General features: G+C 39.7%; 1 protein-coding gene across 8 annotated transcripts in view; it reads right to left on the bottom strand.

The window, feature by feature from the left end:
• Window positions 1–19,579, bottom strand: part of LEF1 (lymphoid enhancer binding factor 1) — a 103,084-nt gene that overhangs the window by 18,959 nt on the left and 64,546 nt on the right. For 5 of the 8 annotated variants that reach the window (XM_016145917.2, XM_016145907.2, XM_016145895.2 and 2 more), the window contains exons 4-8: window positions 11,940–12,072; window positions 9,208–9,298; window positions 7,476–7,559; window positions 5,234–5,356; window positions 4,033–4,195 (exon numbers count right to left, since the gene is read on the bottom strand). In XM_016145917.2, coding sequence (XP_016001403.2) covers window positions 4,033–4,195; window positions 5,234–5,356; window positions 7,476–7,559; window positions 9,208–9,298; window positions 11,940–12,072 — 594 coding nt within the window. The remainder of the gene's footprint in view (window positions 1–4,032; window positions 4,196–5,233; window positions 5,357–7,475; window positions 7,560–9,207; window positions 9,299–11,939; window positions 12,073–19,579) is intronic. The other 3 variants (XM_016145936.2, XM_016145926.2, XM_016145964.2) reach the window with 1 other exon arrangement.

Below are 19,579 nucleotides of genomic sequence, written 5' to 3'. Positions count from 1 at the left end.
ATTTATTTTCCCTACTTCCTCGGTGCAAAATCTGTCAATGGGGGAACTGGCCGAGGCTTGGGGAACCGCTGGCCAGAGGTGATGGCACGGAGGTGGCAGAAGCGGCAGACCCGAGCCCGCGCCTCACACGCGTACACCCACGTGCACCCTCGCACGCTCACACACGTGCGCTCTGAATCAGCGGGGCCTCCGGACTCCTGGGTGTGGAGTTTCCCATTTCACTTCCTTCCATTCAAGGCTAGGAGGCTCTTTCCCATTCACGTCCACCTACATACTGATTTTAATTTCCCTGTTCTTTTTTTTTTTTTTTTTTAATGATAAATCAAGAAAAGGAGAAGAAAGGTGTACACCTGCTGCTCTGGTTTGCTGAAGGACCCCGACCTCAAGAGGAGCACTCAGCACCTTCTGCCACGCCCCACCCTCCACTCCAGCCTCCAGGACACGTGCAGTTGGTGCCCACAGGCAGGTCAAGGAATTCCATTTCCTTCGAAATTCGACAGCCCCTTAAAAAGCCAGGGCCTCTATGTTGGATAGGGTAGATGATTTATTTATTTTTAAATTGCTGTAGAAGTGCAGAGTGTAAAGTTAAGAAGCATGACACAGCAGGACTTGGCCTGAGCCTAAAGGCAAATCGGGTAATATGCTTTTCTTCAAAAAGAACGGGGGGGGGGGGGTAGCTTTCCTTATAAAAAGAATTGAGGGAGGAGGGGGGGTAGCAGAAAAGAAAAGTGAAAAAGTTACCTGAGACTTAGTTCTTAGTACCAGAAGAATAAACACAATGAGCCAATCGAGCCTTGGAAAATGGCATGTCTGGGTCAGCAATGGAAGTTTAAGCTAGGCAAGAAGTCACACTTCCTCTGCCAGCTGACAGCTTTCCTAAATCAGACACACTGGCCTGGTGCTAGAGACCTTCACACAGAGAAATAAACTGGGCACAATGGAAAACATCATCCTGGATTATTTTCTTGAGAAGAGACTAATCGTTAATATTAACACAGTAATGGTACTAAGTAAACCAAGAGGCAGAGGAAGGAAAAAGGAGACAAAAGGAAATAAAGTGATGAAAGAAATCTTACTTTGTAAATTTGTTTATTCATTTGACTAGTAATCTCTCTTATGCTACTGCAATATATCAGTGTAATTTTATATAATTTATGCAGCTCTCTAACTTGCTGAGAAAACCTGAAATAAGTTTCCTAAAATTAATCTCTCAAAGTACTTATGGAGATTGGATCTTCTACCCAAACAATCACGTATTTTTCAGTTAAAGCAGAAAATAGGATGACAAAAAGAGCTCAGCTAATAAAACTGAGCAAACTGCAAGGAGAGAGAGCATTCCACAAACTAAACCATTTACTGGTATTTTCAATTGCTTTTAGTTTCCTGATATTTCTAATGCACAAAATCCACTCACAAATAAAAGATCATTTACCAGGGTAAAACATCAAGTCAAACAATGGTATTAAAGTTTTGTATTGAAGCAAAAATAAAGTCTAGTACAAACTAGAAAGACGGTTTTTCTTTATAGGCAGTCCTAAAACATAATTAACTTAAAATGCTTTTCTACTACTTTTGTTTACTGAAAAAAAATTAAAGAGTTAATTTTTTAAAAAATCTGATTTCATTGTCAAGATTTCGCCAAGTTATTAAGAAAATACTCACTTAATTTGAAGAAACTTATTCAGTTCCTAGATTTACAAATCCTGACAATACATTTGCAACAAATGGACTTTCTTTAATAGCCAGGAAGATCTTTTTAAAAAGCTTATCTTAAAATAAGATTTGTATTATTATTAATAATAATATGAAGAAAACCGATCAATTCACATGAATGAACATTTCTCTTTTAGAGAGACAGTAAAGAAGAATAAAAATCAAAAGATAAATGTTCAAGAATGGATTTAAGTTACACTTTTAAGAATTATAATTATCCCAGTGTAAAACTTCATGATTTTAAAGCCAGGAACTTTAAAGAACTAGCAAGGACTACTCTGCCAGAGGGGAGTCATGAAAGGATAGAAAACCTGATCTTAATCAAAGATCTCAGAGACCTATAAATAGAAACAGGTGTCCAAATCAAAGACAGAGAGAGACCCCAAATGAGAACCATCCCTTAGGACACATGCTCTGATCTGGGGATTGTTAAGGGAGCTGAGAAAGTAGCAATTGTGGGAAATGTGCATTAAAAATAGGAAGCATACCTTCATATCATGGCCTTACTTTCTTGAGCAGGAAAAGTATTCCTGCTGGAAGGCCAAGGGACCATTAAACTCAAAAAAAAGGGGGGGGGGGCGGAGGGAGCTAAGCGTTTCACACAAGCTAACGCTAGAATTTTTTTTTCCTTCTCTCTCTCTCTTTTCCTCTGATTTCTTCTTTTAAAGGGTCAGGGGAAATGGTCATCAGCCTTTAAGCTTTTAAGGCGGAGTTCTTCAAAGATGATGGGAATCACTCATCTGCTATGATCTGGCTTGGGAAATCATTGTAATTGCTGTTATTAAGTGTTTAAGAATCTACAGGGAGATAGAGTATTGTACACCAGGCACCAAAAGGCTATAATCTGCCATTGCACCCTACCCCTGAATCCCTGGGGTCTTACAGATTGGAAATAGCTGCATTTTTTTTTGCTATCCAACAGAAATCGATAATGCAGGAAAGCCTGCTTCCCTCTGCCTGTTCACGTGGCCTGAATGTTTTTGTCAAGGAATGCTGAAATGTATTAGGTTTGTAACAAACATGGAAAAAACGATCATCGATAACAGCGAAGACATGATCCCCTAAGTTTCATAAGGGTTGTTAGAACCTTCTCGTCAAATGTTCATTTGCAAATCATGAATTTCTTGAGAGGTTACAAAAACAAATACACGAGTGCACAGTTAAGAAACCACCGCACATATATAAAGAGCACCAAAATTTACGATGAAGCGTTTCTAAAATTATAAGGCCATTACAGTGGAAGTGTAATGTGAATTAGAAAAACTCGAAGTTTTCCCACCACTCTTCAGATACCTGTCGGAACCGTTTCAATCCTGAGAAATATACCTGGAAAGACCCACTAGCCTTTTGGCCAGAAATCGGATCAAAAAAACAAAACAAAACAAAACCTTAGTGTGCCTGTCTCAGTTATAGCCTAGTGCCTGGTACGTAGTATGTGCTCAGAAAAATATCTTAGAATGGGTCAAAGAAGGAATGAAAAGAAAGGAAAAGGGGCAATCCAGAAACCTGGCTCATGCGCACTTTAAGAAACAGAAAGTGACTTTTCAGAACAAAGACGTCTCTGGCCCATGTAAATTCTTCCACTTAGAGCTTCCGAGCAGCACAGATCTGCTTTCTGTCTCGGAAGGAGGGGCCACCTCGGTTTGCCAGGGTTCATCAGGGAGCATGGCTGGCTCTCCAAGGAAGGCCTTTCCGTTGCTCCCTACGTGAGCTCAGTGCTCTCCTGCTGCATACATGAGTCCACACACACTGCGCCATCTGGGGAGAGCCCACCTCTCCCCACTCATCACTTGGTTAACCCCTACTCATTCCTCAGGGGGCCCTTCTCCAGGCCCCTTCTGTTATTTCTCATAAATCTTGCTCTTTATATTCGCAGTATCTGTCAAAATTTTAATTATATGTTTATCAGGTAATCATTCGCCTAACATCAGTATCCTGTCACAAAACTTTAAACTCCATGAAGGCAAGGACCATATCTGTTTTATATAATAATTATTATCTAATAGCCAGACTACCATGCCTGGCGCATTAAAGACACTCAATAAATATTTGTTTAAAGAATAACAGGGAAAACAGTTATCCTTTGAAGGAAGTTTCCTGCGTGCCAAGCACACATAGGAAGTTGTTTACAATGCATTATATTCATTTAATCTTCCAAAAGGTTATCATCATATCTTGTTCTCTTTGTTACTCCCCAAAGTGGCTGGTGATTATCCAAAAACATTCACCGACCACCTGACATGCCAGTACACTTGGGCAGGTTTTAATGAAGCAGTTTCACAGTTCCCATAAACATTTATACACCATCCCAGTACTTACCCTTCTGCCTAGAATCTGGTTGATAGCTGCACTTTCTTTCAGAGTACACTCGGCCACGACATTTGCTCTCATTTCTTTCATGTATAACATAAAAGCATTCAGAGGCTTCTTAATGTGAGGTCTTTTGGGCTCCTGCTCCTTTCTCTGTTCATGCTGAGGCTTCCTATAAGGTGGATGTGATGGTGTTGGGGAGGAGGCGGATGACATAAGGAAAAGACAGGAGGAGAGAAGCAGAGCATCTGTTTACATCTCAGTCAAACTCAGGCTGGGGACAACCCTCCAAGGCTCTCCACAAACCCCTCCCCGCACCTCCCACCAACACCATTAATTCAGAACAGCAACTCCTCCACTCCAAGAGTAAGGAGCCTTTGGTTTGAGAAAATGCCCCTGGAGCTACAGAAATGTTGAAGTGAAGCTGAGCAACTTATGAGTGTGTGAAGCTGAGCGACTTAGTCACCTCGGAAAAGCTGAGTCTATAGTAGGAGTGGTCATTCCTCTTTCAGAACTGATGTCCTTAACTTTTGGGGGGCCAAGGACCACTCGGACAAGCTAATGAAACTTCATTCTCTTCGCCAAACAAATGTGTGTTGGCTTTGCCAACATTTGCAGATGTTTTATGAACTATCACGTGCTTCCCGCCACCCCATTCTCTTGTCCCAGTATGAAAACTACACTGAAAAACTCAATTCCTAACCTCTTCAAGGAATCGAGCCGCTATAACAGCCTGAGACCACTCTGGCCAACAGGGAATCCCGGGCTTGCTTTGCCCCCTTCTCTTGTCTTATGTGCTTTTGTAGCCTTGAAGCAGGGAAACTGCACCCTGATCACGCACTGAACTCTCCAAATCATTTCGGGTACCGCCAGGGGCTCCCCAACAATTGGAACCCAATGGAAATTTGGTGGTGGTAAATGGCTACACAGCTCAAGATTATCCAGCGCCTGTTCTCTGAAGATTACTCCATTTTGGTGAGGTTCCCTTGATCTTTTGAGGTCTGTGCTCCTTTCCAATCTCAGAATCAAAATCAGCTCCCAGTGAGAATCATCAAGCTGCTTAAAGTCTTCAGGGACAGAGCTTTCAAAGCAGAGCTACACTGATTTCCATAACAAAAGAGAGGGGGACCGTTCAACGATTGTGAAGAAGAAATTGTTTAAATCCTCTATATCTTCAGGCATTCACAGGTGAGACCAGATGCAAACTTACACGTGCATCAGGTCACTGTCAGTGTGGGGGTGTTCCTGTTTGACCTGAGGCGTTACAATAGCTGGATGAGGGATGCCAGTTGTGTGGGGACCAGGAGGACCAGGAATCATGTGATGGGAAAACCTAAAAGAAGGAAAGAGAAGAAAAATACATACTACTGGCTGTTGTAGCAAAACCTAGATGGAATTTTGAAACAATCCACTAACTGCTTGCTATTGGCAGTTATACACAGCAGTATTAACTATAAATTAGAGTGGGATGATAATTAATTTCTTTCCTTTTTGTATTCAGGTAGAAAATATTTATAATAACTCTCTGTATAACAGACTTTTTTCCCAAACTAATAGTAGAATCTGACATTTTTCCTAGGACAGCTCTAGGCCATAGTGTTAAAAAAAAAAAAAAAAAATTGAGTCACTTTTCTTGCAAAGCAGTTTTCAAAAAATTTCAGTAAGAGTAATTATTGGAAATACGACACCTTATTACAATTTCACTTTTAAATTATCTTTAAATAAAAGCTAAAGTCATCACATTAAAAAACCTCCACCTACATTCCCAAATAAACTATTACATTAAGAATTTTATATTGTTGGCTTCTTTACTAATGTTAGGAAAGAATAATCGAGAAAATATGGGACAGGAAGATTTTTTTCAGTCTTCAATTTAATAAGATCACTATTAACATTATCTAAAATAACTTTCTATGCAGAAAGAATGTCTATGAGGTCTAGCCTTTTCGAGAACTGATAAAATTAAGAGAAGGGTTTAATCAAAGGGAAGAACACAATTCTGCATCAAGGTAAAAACTATACACACTAAATAAAAGCTTCTTCCCAAGTATGCTTATAGACTATAAAAAAAAATCTCAAGACATCCACCACCATCCAACACAAAGGAGGGAAACTTCCATGCAAAAATGAATGAATGAATAAATGAAGTGAGTAATAAATAAATAAATAAATAAAACAGGGACAGTACTTTCAAGAAGCATTTTGGATAATTTGGGTACACTTTAGAAATCTTTGCTTTTCAAACTGTTTTAAAGTAAACATTTAATTCAGCAAGAACAACATTCTCAGGTTTATCACAGCCTGTGCAATTCCTTCATCTGGGAAGGAAAGAAAAAACTGCTTGAATATGTGTTATATTTCAGGAACAAATTTTTAAAAATTAAGGCAGCATAGTAAAAATACAAATATTTGATCAAATAATAATGCTTTGCTATTATTTGTTATTATTTTGCAAATGAGCCATTTGCAAAAAAAGCGCGATGCCTGTGAGAAAATCCTGTCATTGGACTGTTCTTACCATATTAAAAAGTGTAAAAATACATTCTGGGGGAAGGATATTAATTTCATCCCCTCCCAATTCGGTAGATTTACAATTTGCTGAACAAATAATGTTGTTTTAAAAAAGCTGAAATTCACCACAGAAACTGCAAAGTTTCATACTTATGTAAAAAGTAAAGATTTACGACCAGTTACTAACCCAAAAGTTTGACTTCCAGCACAGCAATGCTAGCTCCCTGGAAAAAGCAACATCAAACACGCAGATGATACATCACAAATGTGTGTGTACATCGAGCACAGGGCACAGAAGCCGTCCTTTCCAGAAGCAAAGCATCACACAGAGCAGTGTGGCGGCAGACCTCACAGAGCTTTGCTGGCACTACTATGTCGCCACAGGGCCTGATTCACACACTAGGACACACACCCCCAAAGGCCTGAGAGTCTGTAAGCACCATTTTTTCTTTTCTGACAGCCTTGGTCCAGGAAGGCTCTAGACTATCTGGGCATTTTCAAACACTGTCACATTTAACTCATACAACTTTCCTCAAAGAAAGCAGATCATAGAACTTAGACCAAACTAACCTTTATCCCTCACCCCTGACCCTGACCCCAGCATATTTTGAATAAGACAAGCTCATATGAGGTCCACTTTCAGGACATTTCATATTCTGCAGCTGGGTGGCGAGGAAGTCTTCTAGATGCACAGTTTCCCAGTGTATCCCAGTCCATCTCCCCGGTGGGTGCGGCTGGTGCTCGCTGTGGGGTGCAGAGTATATAGCTCCTACCCAGGGATCTCTAGGACACCTAGTGTGGGAGCCAGGCACACTGCACAGACAGACATGTGGCTGAGCTATGCACCCTCCTAGCCGACTGAGAGGCAAGCAGAGGCGCACGAGATGCAAGCGCAGAAAGAGCAACTTGTCCTGGGCTGCCCAGTTTCCACCTCTACCTACCTGGACATGGAAGTGTCGACTGACAGTGAGGATGGGTAGGGTTGCCTGAATCCTCCCGTGATGGGATATACAGGCTGACCTTGCCTGAGGTCACAGAAGAAAGGAACCCATCAATGACAAAACATGAGTTACCAACCAGCAGCAAGAGTTTGATGAGGGGCGAAGAGGGAGGTATTCAAATAGGATTTTGTGGGCTATTACAGACCACAGTATTTCTTCCGTTATCTAGCTGCTTCCCTTCCTCACCCACCACCCAATCAAAGCATCTTCTGCTTTGCGAAAATCTCCCAGCCTCAACTTGGTAACAGAACCCTGAAAATGGTGAAATATTACTTTCAGAGAAGGAGTGTAGTAGATTCTTTATCAGAACCAGAGAATTTCAGGAAAAGGAAGAAGGAAATGAAATTGTATATAAAAATGAACAAATATTTTAAAAACATTGCCCGCCCGCCCCCCCCGCCCCATACCCATGTTAGAGTCAAGAAGTAAGACACCAGTTCTTTGGGACTGTTTTCTCGCTACTCTGAGAAGTCCATCTCTCCCTCCGTTTTCCCACATCCCACATTTTTCCTTTGCACAGGCTTTATTTCCAGCTGCCACTGATGTAACTCAGCACAGGATTACTGCCCCTACGTATCTAAGTTCAGAGAGGATGATGATGTAGGTTTGAAGATGTACATATAATCAATTAAATTCAAATAGTTGTTGACTGAGAGGTTTAAAACTAAAGAGAGAGAGAGAGGGAGAGAGAGAGAGAGAGAGAGGAAGAGAGAGGGGGAGAGAGAGAGAGAGAGCTGGAAATTTCATGGCAAGATGACCCCTCCTAGTTGAAGAAGAGCTAAAGTAAGGACTCCAAGGTCGGGAGACTGGGGCAATGTGACATGGGTGCTTTTGGGGCAGAGAGCCAGATAAAGACAGGAAAGAGGACATTTGTTAAAGTCGAAGGACTGTTTCCTTGGAGTGAGCAGTGGGGAGGGGAGGAGTGGAGAAGGGATGAGTGGGAGCAAGGAAAGCTGTGTGCTAATGACAAAATGATAAAAACAGGCTACACTATATAAAATGATTCTTTCTTCCTCAAACGTATTTCCTCCTTTCCTTTAGCATTACCATTTAGAAAACTTTGAAGGCAGCTGCAAGAATTTTTTTTAGAAATAAACAACAAAGAACATTTGTATTCTGAAAAATAAATAAATAAAAGCCCAAACATCAGTTTTCTACTTCTCTGACCTCAAACCGGAGTTGATTTTATTAAAATTCAAAAGACGTTTTTGTATTTTTTAATTTCTCTCTAGTTATTTGTCATTTACCTCACTTGCCCATTTATAAGCAACGGTCGTATGTAGATATTCAATGTGTCTAACTAAGTTTGTTTCAAAAATATAAGTTTTCATAAAAAACTAGAAAAGAGAAACCACACTGAGCACTTTGCACAGGCATAGCAAATGCCCAAAGCCACAAATTGAATCCATAAAAGTATAAGCTTCAAAGCAAATGCTACACAGTCATTTTCTACACATATTAGCAATCGGATTCAATCCATTTCAAAGTCTCTGTGTTTTTTTTTTAATCTTTTAAATTGAAATGAAATAAAGTTAGCACCTTGCTTGTTGATGTGAAATTTCCTCAACTCCACAAGTGTTATCATTCATAAAGCTAATTTTCGTGGACGGAAAAGTAGAAGAACATGTGTTCGAATGCCTGGCTGAAGTTTATAGGAAGGGAAGGCTCTTACCAGCCAAGAGGAGGGGTAATCTGTCCAACACCACCTGGGGACAGTGGGTAAAAGGTGGGGATCTCGGGAGCTGGAGGGTGTCTGGACATGCCTAGTGAAAAACAAAACAAGACAGAGAGAGGTAGAGTACTCCGATTCATAGGACATTGGACTCTTAGAGCAACAGAAAGGCAATAAAATGCTTCATGCCATTACTTCTTAAGGTCTAGAATGAAACAACATTTATTTCTCGGCTCTATTTAACAAGTCAATTTGTTGTCTGTTCTCAAGATTTCAAATTTGAGAAAACGGGTCTTAAAATAGTACATCGCGAGGAACTCCTGAAAGAGTAAAAGAGTCATAAAATAAGACTTTTAAATTATTTAGTTTGCCCACTTTATTTCACTTCAGTTAAGAAAATGGTAGACGATTGTTTTTGTGTAGAATGGAAAATGAGAGCCCTTCATAAGTAAATGGCTTGCCATGGTGCTCAAGGATTAGGTAAATTGCCACTTTCATATTTTTATTGGCTCCCTTATGGACACATAGATTTGGGAAATGTGATACCTCAGAGGATCAACGATTAATTAGGAATCATCTTCAGCCCCATAATGGTCACACTTGATATGATTCATTTGGTCTCTGCCACTTCAGCTCCAACTAAGCCCTTCATCAAGTTGAGTCCTCTGGGCTTCAAGGTCAAGCTGTTCTGGATTAGCTGTATTCCACAGAAAATGAGAGTGCCACCAAATTGCTCCTTGAGCTCATACTCCCTGGAGTACACTGTCCTATAACTGTAAAAACCACCTACAGATTATACCTAATCCTAGACCCAAACGGCATCTCCATCCCTTTGTTTATATCTTACCTTGGGTACAGAAAAGAAGGGGTAAGACATATGCATAAAAATGCAAATATAAAAATAATGTATTTAGCAGAAAGTGATTCTGAATAGAAAAAAGCCACAACAGTTTCTTTACACAGCTAAACCAGCTTTGAAAGATCATTTCTACATATAAACACACAAGGCTGAACACCTAGAGGATGCATTCAGTGGTTGTAAATACACTGGCCAGTATGTGGAACCGGGTGAGCGCATGGAAGATCTCTTCACGCTAGTCCACGTTCGGAGTATGTTCAGAATATCACATCAGTGATTCTGTGTAGGAGTGACTCAGCAGAACAACCACAACAAAAATACAAACTAGCTGGATTTGGTTTTACTACCCGAAGGAGGAAGGAGGGAACTAACATTTACTTAGCATCTGCTACATGCCAGTTCCTATGCTGGGCATTTAATTTGATTGTTTCTATTAAAATTCTATTCATATTTCAAATACCCATCTCCCACAGAATATTCTCTAACTTTTATAGCTCTGAGAAAGAAATCTCTTTCTTCTTTGAATCTACAACATTTTATTTGTACTTTTAACATGTTACTTAAGATGTTCTTCATTTTGTTTTATAGTTTGTTTTTGCAAATGATTTCCTGCATGAGTTTAAACACTGCTTGGAAAAAAAGAGACCATGTTTTACCAATCTATGTATTAAACCATGTTGTTTCAGAGGAGATCCTCGATACATACTTTTGAATGACTGAAAAATGAACAAGTGAAATAAACGGTATTTAAACGAACCCGTTCCCCAAGCTGAGTCAAAATTATTATGCATTTTGCAAGTACATATAAACACACGATGAGGCTTAGGTCATTACGTTAATGGAAAAAATGGATCTGTGTTTTCTAAACAGCTTACTGTTTTAAGATCCTGTTTCCACAGACTCCTAGAAGTGTGTGACTTTCCACTAATTGCTGTCTACTGAAGACACACTTCACATCATTCACTTAACTGGTGCTTAGCGAACACTTAGTGTGTGCTGGAGGTTATATACAGCACAGTCTTAGAGATTTTTAAGCTTTTATAAGGAACTTACTAATATAGATAAAATGATTTTGAAGTCAGACTGTATAAATATATCAATTCTGTCAGTCACTTAAATAGGTACCTTTGAGGAAGTTATTTGTTTTTATTTTGTAAAATCAGAATAAAAATGGAAAAGGGGTTGTTGTGAGGAATAAATGCCTTTATATATGTAATGCAGAAAGTGCTTGGTATTCGGTTTTGATTTTTCAGACCTCTAATGCTGTGTGCTTTTCTGTAAACGACAGAGAAGCAGACCTTGGTGACAATGTAGAGAAGCAAATAAGATTCATGTTATGATTTTGTACTTTATTATTTATATCTATATTATTTATATCTAAGTTGGTGCTTGTCAATAATAAAAAATAGATAAAACCCAATAGGGATATAACTGAAACCAAAAGAAATCACTAAAGGCCCCAAAAGGTAACATTTGAAGTAAAAATCTCTTACTTTGTCCTTTTTCTAATTTTTCTTTTAACACTATCATCAACACCTAGTACATGCTAAAATAAATGAATGACCACAGGGGGCACCAAGAATTGCATTTTTAGTATATTTGTACAACATACTGGTTTATATTGTGGATCCTAGATTTTCAGAGCTGTCACTCTGAAAATAATCTATACTTTTTAAATTTTTTTAATCCTGAAAAATAAAAGAAGCAACAACAAATTCTTACAGGTTTATAAAAAACTGCTATCAAATAAATTACTCTTGTCTCCTACAAATTTATTTCGATCCACCCAGTGACCTGGAGCAAAGGCACCTATCAGGTCACTCAGACTGATGAGGTGTGGCTCCTCCTTTCCTGAAAAAGGCGGGGCTCTCACCTTGTTTGGAGTTGACATCTGATGGGATGTGTGACGGGTGTGATCCTGGAGAAAAGTGCTCATCGCTGTAAGTGATGAGGGGGGTGAGAGGATGGACAGCATGGGATGGCTGCACCACGGGCACTTTATTTGACTGCAAAGTAACCACAAGGTCAACCGTTAATACAGATGCCCAGCTCCTGTCTCTTCTTCCAAAGAAAAAGCCACACAATAGCAGTAAGTGGACACCAGCAAAACCCAAGAATCATCTCCAGACCCGGACAACTGAAATCATCTGCCATACTCATGTACATCTTCAGAATTTGTCCATGTTAAATACTCAAGTACGTGAAAATCCCATCAGGAGACAATCAGTTATTTAACCACACTCCTTTGGAGATTTCAGTTGATTACTAGTATTCCATGACATCGATCTGCATGTATATATTTTTACATGTATATACACACACACGCACACACACATACACACACACACATACATATACATATATATATTTATATATATATGTACATATACTCCCTTTAAAATTATCTCCTCAGGTTGAGTTCAACAAAGAGTTGCGTGAACAAAAGTTATGAATGTTTGTTAAACTCTTTATTCATTATATATGTCTGGCAATAAAAAGGCACTCAACAAAAAAATTGTTCACTGAACGAATAAATTAATAAATATTGCCAATTTGAAAGACAAATTTTTAAACAACCTAACAAATATAAATTTGGCACACTGGGATGTTCCCTTACTTTACAGAATTCATGATTCTATAGTTGTACATCTTTAAGGACTATGCTATACCATTTTTTCGTGTTTTATAGCTTCGTCGATCAAACATGACAATCATTTTAGCCCCATTCAGTTCATCTTCACGTTCTCCAGTCTCCATAAGAATTAACTGATAAAGGGAAATTTCCAATCTTGAGTTTATTGAATAATATGAAACAGTTTGTAAGAACAGTTAAAGTTTGTATTTTATGTATTGTAACATATTTTGTCTTATATTTGTTTAAAAATAAATTTATTTAAATTGGAAGTCTAAAACTATATAACAATACCGCTTTTTAAAGATACAAGTTATTTATCTGGACTTCATCAATTTGAAATCTGGGATCCTTTTGCTTTGTTACAGCTGAATTTCTCCCCCCACCACCATAAAGTGCTTATTAAGCAAATCAGTAATGTAAACAAGACTCGGGCAGTTTAAACTAATTAGGGAGATAGGTTTTTTAAAGAAACTCCACACTTCCCTACCTCCCCCCAAAGAGGTAAACTCAGCAGAATTATATACATGCAAAATGTTTCTGATTTTAAACACATCTACTAAGTAAAGCAGTATTAGAAAGATCTCTATTTACAAACAGTATAGTAATAAGTAACTCGTGAATTTAAGAGGAAAAGGATATGATGAATTTTGAATATTCTCTAATTCACTATTTCAGATATGCTTTCACCATAATTAGTTTGAATTAATGAGATTTTTTACTTCACTATAGACTAAGATGCATGTGAAATGTTTTTCCAGAAGCAAATATCTGTATTTAGAAATTTGAGAAAATGCCTGAAAAATGTACAGGATAAAGTGCTTATAATGTAGGCCCATATCTGAATGGCTGAGGGCCCAGTAACACACATGTGTATGGTGGCTGCACCTATGACATACACTAATTTTGTATTTGATGTTTTTTACAAATTAGGTATAAAAAGTATGTGGCTCCAACAAGAAGCTCTACCCTCAGGAAAATTAAGAGCAATTATCCTAGTAACACTTAATTCTCTTTACAGCCAATAATAGTAATCCTCTATACCCTATTATTATAACCTCCACCCAAAAGAAACTTACAATTTAAAAAAGGGTGGTGGTGGTGGGAGGTGTGTGGAAATCACACTTTTTTAGACAATGACATAATTTCCATACTAGATTTCTCCTATTTTACAATTATCAGCTCCTCTCTAATGGCAGAACTTGCGTAACTCGTATAGCCCTTGGCATTTATTAAATAGAGCACCATTATCAAAGCCACCGTCTTTTCTCTATATACCTCAGCACAGACATCTATGCATATGAATGTGTACAAGGTTAAAAAAAATGCTTCCATGCTTTTCAAGTGTTAATGATGCAGTCTGCCAAATACACAGATGAGCTTCTTAAACACAGGAATTTAGAATGCTACAGGAGGTAGGGTGGGTGGGAGGGTGGGTACAGGGATAGGAGGAGATTGTTCTAAACCCTTTTAAAAACGCAAACAAAAATCCAAAACCCAAATGCTAAAGTGAATTTAACTATACTTTAGCATAACTGCTTTGAGTGTCATTTTTCGAAAGTCTCATAAGAAACATAATTGCCAATCTACAGAGATATTTTCTTAGGGTAGTTATAAAGAGTAAGCACTGCAGAAATCCTCTGGAAATACATATTTTTTGCACGCCTTTCTTATTTCCAGAGCACCACCTTAAGGAACTTGCATTAGCAGGCAGCATCTTCCTAATGTCTGACCTATCCCTCCAGTCATACAGCTCAGAATCTGGTGCCATGAATTTTTGCTAAATTATGCTATCCTTGCTCTCCTCTTAATTTTACGGTTTTCAACACAGATTTGCTTTCCTGTGGAAAGGAGATAAGAAGCCAAGGATTTTAATTTAAGCTCTGGCCTTGTCTTATATTTTGCAAGATAGACAGTGAAAGCAGTACTAGTAGTGTGCTAAAGCCAACAAGGATTATGTCCATTTCTGTGGCCAAATAATAAAAGCAATATGAAATCTCAGTAATATGTGTGAGCACAATTCTAAGGTTTATATTCCCTTCCTGCCAGCCACCTCCACTATGCCTACAACCTACACTATACGTCGCCATCATCACGGTCAAGTGTCCTGGGCCCTAAACGTGGGCTTCCCCTGAAAGCAGGAGGCGCTGTCCTTTGACCCTATATGCATGCACAAGGCGAAAACCCAGGCACTGCCACTCAGAAATAAGTTTCAAGACGGACAATATAACCATTCTTAATTCTAGTCCTCAGATCTTCAAATAACAATGTAATATGTTGTAGGGTGAGGCTTAGAGGGCGGGGGAGAAGGAATAACCAAGTAACGAACTAGTCTCAACAAAATGCATCTAACTACATTATAATGCATGGTTACACATGTGTATGTGGGCCCGAGTGTATGTTTATTTATTAAGCACCAAAAATACACTAAGCGCTATTCCAGTATCGATGGCCAACACCGACGAGGTCCCTATTTTCATGCAGCTTCTTTTCTAGAAGTCTGGAAGTGGGGGTGAGAGTACTGGGGATAAAGAATACGTAAACAACAGTAACAAAACTTAAGCAAAATCTGAGAAGAAGACATCAAGTGCTATGACGAAAAGGAAACTGACGACAGGAGAGACTGTTAAAAGCTGTAAGAAACCAAAAGTTCGTTTAGCGCAAGATCTTTATTCTCTGAGAGGAAACAGAGGTCGCCAGGGAATGGGTGCTCAAGCCACCACTATTGTCAGCACTCAGAATAATGCAGTGCTGCTCGCTACACAGCTGTGAATACAGTGTGAGTGGAACCCCTGAGTCACCCAACACGGTGGGATCAGGTGGCACAGAAATTCCATTTCTGTGCACCTAGAACCTCACTTAACAGAATCCACGTCTCCTGACTCCCAGTCTGGTGTTTTTTCTACTACACGCCTCCCTATAAGGGAGAAGGGAGGGTAAATATCATTTTGATTCTTTTTCATTCATGGGTACAGTCAGGTAAGTTTGGGCTTCCAATGGAAAAGCACAGGAATTCCCAATGGGTGTCCTTTGTTTCATTTCCCCAGGGTTAGAGCACGCACAACTACTCTACCTTTATGAGAAAGCCATCCCCAAAACTCTACTGCTGCTCAAAGAGGTGCAGAAACTCATCTAAGCTCACATGGCGGTTTAAGTGGCTAAGCCAGGCCATGGACTCTGATTTTCTTTATTCCCACTACATTATACATTCTTTAATCTCAGGCAGGTGATTGGTCGGGTGTGCAAAGGAAAAGTAACAAAGATGGAAAGAGTGGGAGCCGAAGAAGGAGTAGAAAACACCAAGGGTGCACTCTAGAAGACAGCTCTCCCACCTGCACTCAGCACCCACACACTGCTATTCAGCAGGGAGCTCGCCATCCCTTCCTAAACTTGGGAAACCACCATCAGACCATCTTACTCACAAAGCACGTCATTATTACAGGAACTGACACTTGCCAAGTGCTTACTGTGTGCTAAACACTTTAGAGTACTTTTGAGGCAGGTACTGTTATTACCTTCCTTTTACAGATGAGGAAACTGAGGCATGGAGCAGTTAAGCAGCTTTCCCAAGGGCATAGAGCAAGTGGTAAAGCCGCGATTTAAATCCAGAAAGTCTGACTCTAGAGGTCACATTTGTACCCAGTACACCATGCCGTCTCCCTGAAGAGCCAAGTTCATAAAATCTTGGGGGCATGAAGTTGACCATCTGGACCACACCTGACAGGATGTACATCCATGGAGTGACTGTGTGGTCTCTGTCCCAGGCACAAGAATCACCTCAGTCAAAGAGGCGCCTCAGTAGAAGCGGTTAGACCTGCAGAGACTCAACTGCTACCTTTCTCTCCAGCACTGGAAGCATTCCAGGAGGCTAGCGTGGCCGCCACCCAGGCTGCTCCCTGCAGGTAAGGACCTCTTTGGCACCAGAGCCAAAAAAAACCCACATCTCCTGTAAGACACGAAGTGGGTGCCACTTAGGGATCCTGAGAGCCACCCCCAAAGCAGCGTTCCCAGAAATGACCCGCTCACCGCTGGCAGTAACTCCAGCTGTCGTGAAAGTTGTCAGCCTCCAAGGATGTGGTTCTGGGAATAACTAAAAAGTGGATCTGCTCCCTCCTGGCCTGCTGGTAAGTGGCGTAATTGGGGGAGAAACCTGCTGGCCTGGTAGCTAGTCCCCATATTGCACATCTCCAGACTTCAACTAAACCCACAGCGCAGGATCGGCTGTGCATAAAGGTCTCACGTTCCATTTCAATTGGCTGACTGTTTTATCAATAGTCCTCTTGGTCAGAACTGAATCCGGGGGAATTTAACACTCCAGCTTACTAAATGAGGAATTTCATCTGGCCTCAGTGTTATGCTGGCATTTTACTTTTTATTAAACTCTTAGGTACTCGTGAAATAGAAGCCGCGTGAATTCGTATTGTGCCTTCCCCCTCCTCTTCTGAGCATCTGAGCTTCTCAAGCCTTCCCACAAAAAGGAGCAGATTTAATTCACTACAAAAGGATGCAATGATTCTTGCAGCAACTAGACTTCAAAAGTAACATTTAGTGCTGGAAATGTCCTAAGATCCACCCAAGCTAAACAGCTGATTCAGGTCTGATGCGGCTTTCAGATCGTAGACCACAACTGGTTGCGATGCAGCAACTCTTTCAGAGAACGATGAGTCCCCAAACAGGATCTGGTAAAGTTCTAAGGCTTGCAACGGCCAAATAGTCCATGAGTCCCACTCTGGATACAAAGGGATGGTCTAGAGACCTTTCCCATCATCAGACACCAGGTATGTTTTCCTAAGAGGGGAAGAAACACGTGATAGGGAAAAGGAATCGATATGGACCGGACACGGAGTAAGTGCCCCCCATTATGCTTGCGCCTCTGTATTCTCTGGTACTCATCCACTTCAGTGGCCGGTGTCACCTCTACGTTTGCAGATGAAAAGGCCGAGTCCTTGTAGATACACACAGCTCAGGAATAACCAGGCACGAGGACTCATGCTGGCTTTGCGGACACCACGTTCCTGCTTCTCCTGCCCCGCACTGCTTGCCGCCCGGCCCAACCGTCTCTCCTCCTCACTTCCTGGCCGCCCCGCCGGGCCAGGACGGCCTGCCATGGGCTCACCTGACTGTCTGGGGAAGGCTGATGTCACCAGCAGGACCACAAACAGGCTGCTGGAATTGTCACTAAAAAGAAAACGCATGGAGCACCCACAATTTTCTGAGTTCTCTGTAAGGTGATAATTTCCATACAGTACCTCCTTAAATCCTGAAATCACCTCTGAGTTACATGTCAAGATTTCTGTTTTATAAAGAAGAAAACCAAGGTTCTGAGAGTACTTTATAAAAGATCACACAGGATGTTAAGTAGCAGAGACAGGATTTAACTCAAGTTAGTGACTCTGAAGTCTACAGCTTGGATCCCTATGGAACTAAAAATAGACAGTCCTGGTTGCCAAGTGGAAAAGATGAGTGATAATACAGTTCTAAATTCAAGTACATGGGTATCGGAGGCAGAGAGTTCAAATCCCAAACATTTAAAAGACATTTAGTCTCGATGCTTAGGTAATTCACTTAATTTTTCAGAACCTCAGTTTCCTTATATGTAAAACAAATGAAATAATACCTCACAGCATTAAGGTGAGGGTTAACGAGCAATGCAAAGAAAACATCTAACTGAGGTCCTGGCACATAATATATACTCAATAAATATTTGTGGAATGGATAAAGGAAAGAGGAAAGGAAAATGGGTACCAATAAATGAATTACTCTGCTCCTAACAATTCAAATCACTCATCGCTAAGACAAAATACGTTTTAGAATTTAGAGCTATTCTTTCTTTCGGGTGAATTCCCCGCCAAACTTTCCCTTCCCTACTCTGCCAATATACTTTCGGTCTAAAGTGTCCATGATCTCAACACCTTCCTCTCCTCACTGCTTGTAAAAATCCCTCCCATCCTTCGAGATTCATCATAAATGGCACTCCATGCTTGAAACCTTAAACAACTTATAATATTCTGGCTTGGGACTTGCTATGAATACATATACACACAGGTTTCCTATGTGCTTGCTTTGTTTCTTCTATTAGATTATAATTTAGTAGATAATATAATCTATGTTTATTCGCTTTAAAAAATCTCTTAGAACAGCATTCTCAAATTTTCGTTTTCAAAGCACCTTAACACTCTTTAAAATCACTGAAGATCTCAATCAGCTTTTGTTCGTGTGGGTTTATTTATAGATATTTATCATATTAAAAATAAGTGAGAAATTTAAAAGTATTATTAATTCATTTTAAAATGACAAACCCATTACACGTTAACATAAAAATATTTTTAGGAAAAATTACTATTTTCTAAACAAAAACATTAAATGAAAAGAGTGGCATTTAGTTTTACAGTTTTCGCAAATCTTTTAAAATCTGGTTTAATTAAGTCAACTGGATTCTCGCATTTGCTTTCACTTTCAAGTCTCCGTTTTGATGTTATTTTGGTTAAAGTATATGAAGAAAATCTGACTTCATACAGATATGTTGTTGGAAAGGGAAAGTTTATTTTAATGGTTTTTTTCGGATTATTGTAGATCCTCTCCTACTAAAACTTGATGAGAGGTTTTTAAAGGCTAGTTGTGATACAGAAACAAGAACCACATCCATATACTTTTCCTACTCTTACATTAAAATCCATTGAGATCTATCTTGTACTGTGAATTTACCCAGGTACAGTTTTGTAGCATTACGTATTGATGGTGTGGAAACTACTGGTTCACTGAGTTAACATATTTCATTATACATTATAAAAATCACATTCATTCATATCATCACTGATCTCATCAGAAAAGCTTTAAGAATCTGGGAAGCTATCAAGCCCACAGCAGTGGATACAAATTTC

The sequence above is a fragment of the Rousettus aegyptiacus genome, unplaced genomic scaffold (assembly GCF_014176215.1).
Source record: "Rousettus aegyptiacus isolate mRouAeg1 unplaced genomic scaffold, mRouAeg1.p scaffold_m13_p_10, whole genome shotgun sequence".
NCBI lineage: Eukaryota > Metazoa > Chordata > Mammalia > Chiroptera > Pteropodidae > Rousettus > Rousettus aegyptiacus.
This window is presented reverse-complemented; position numbering and strand designations above follow the sequence as displayed.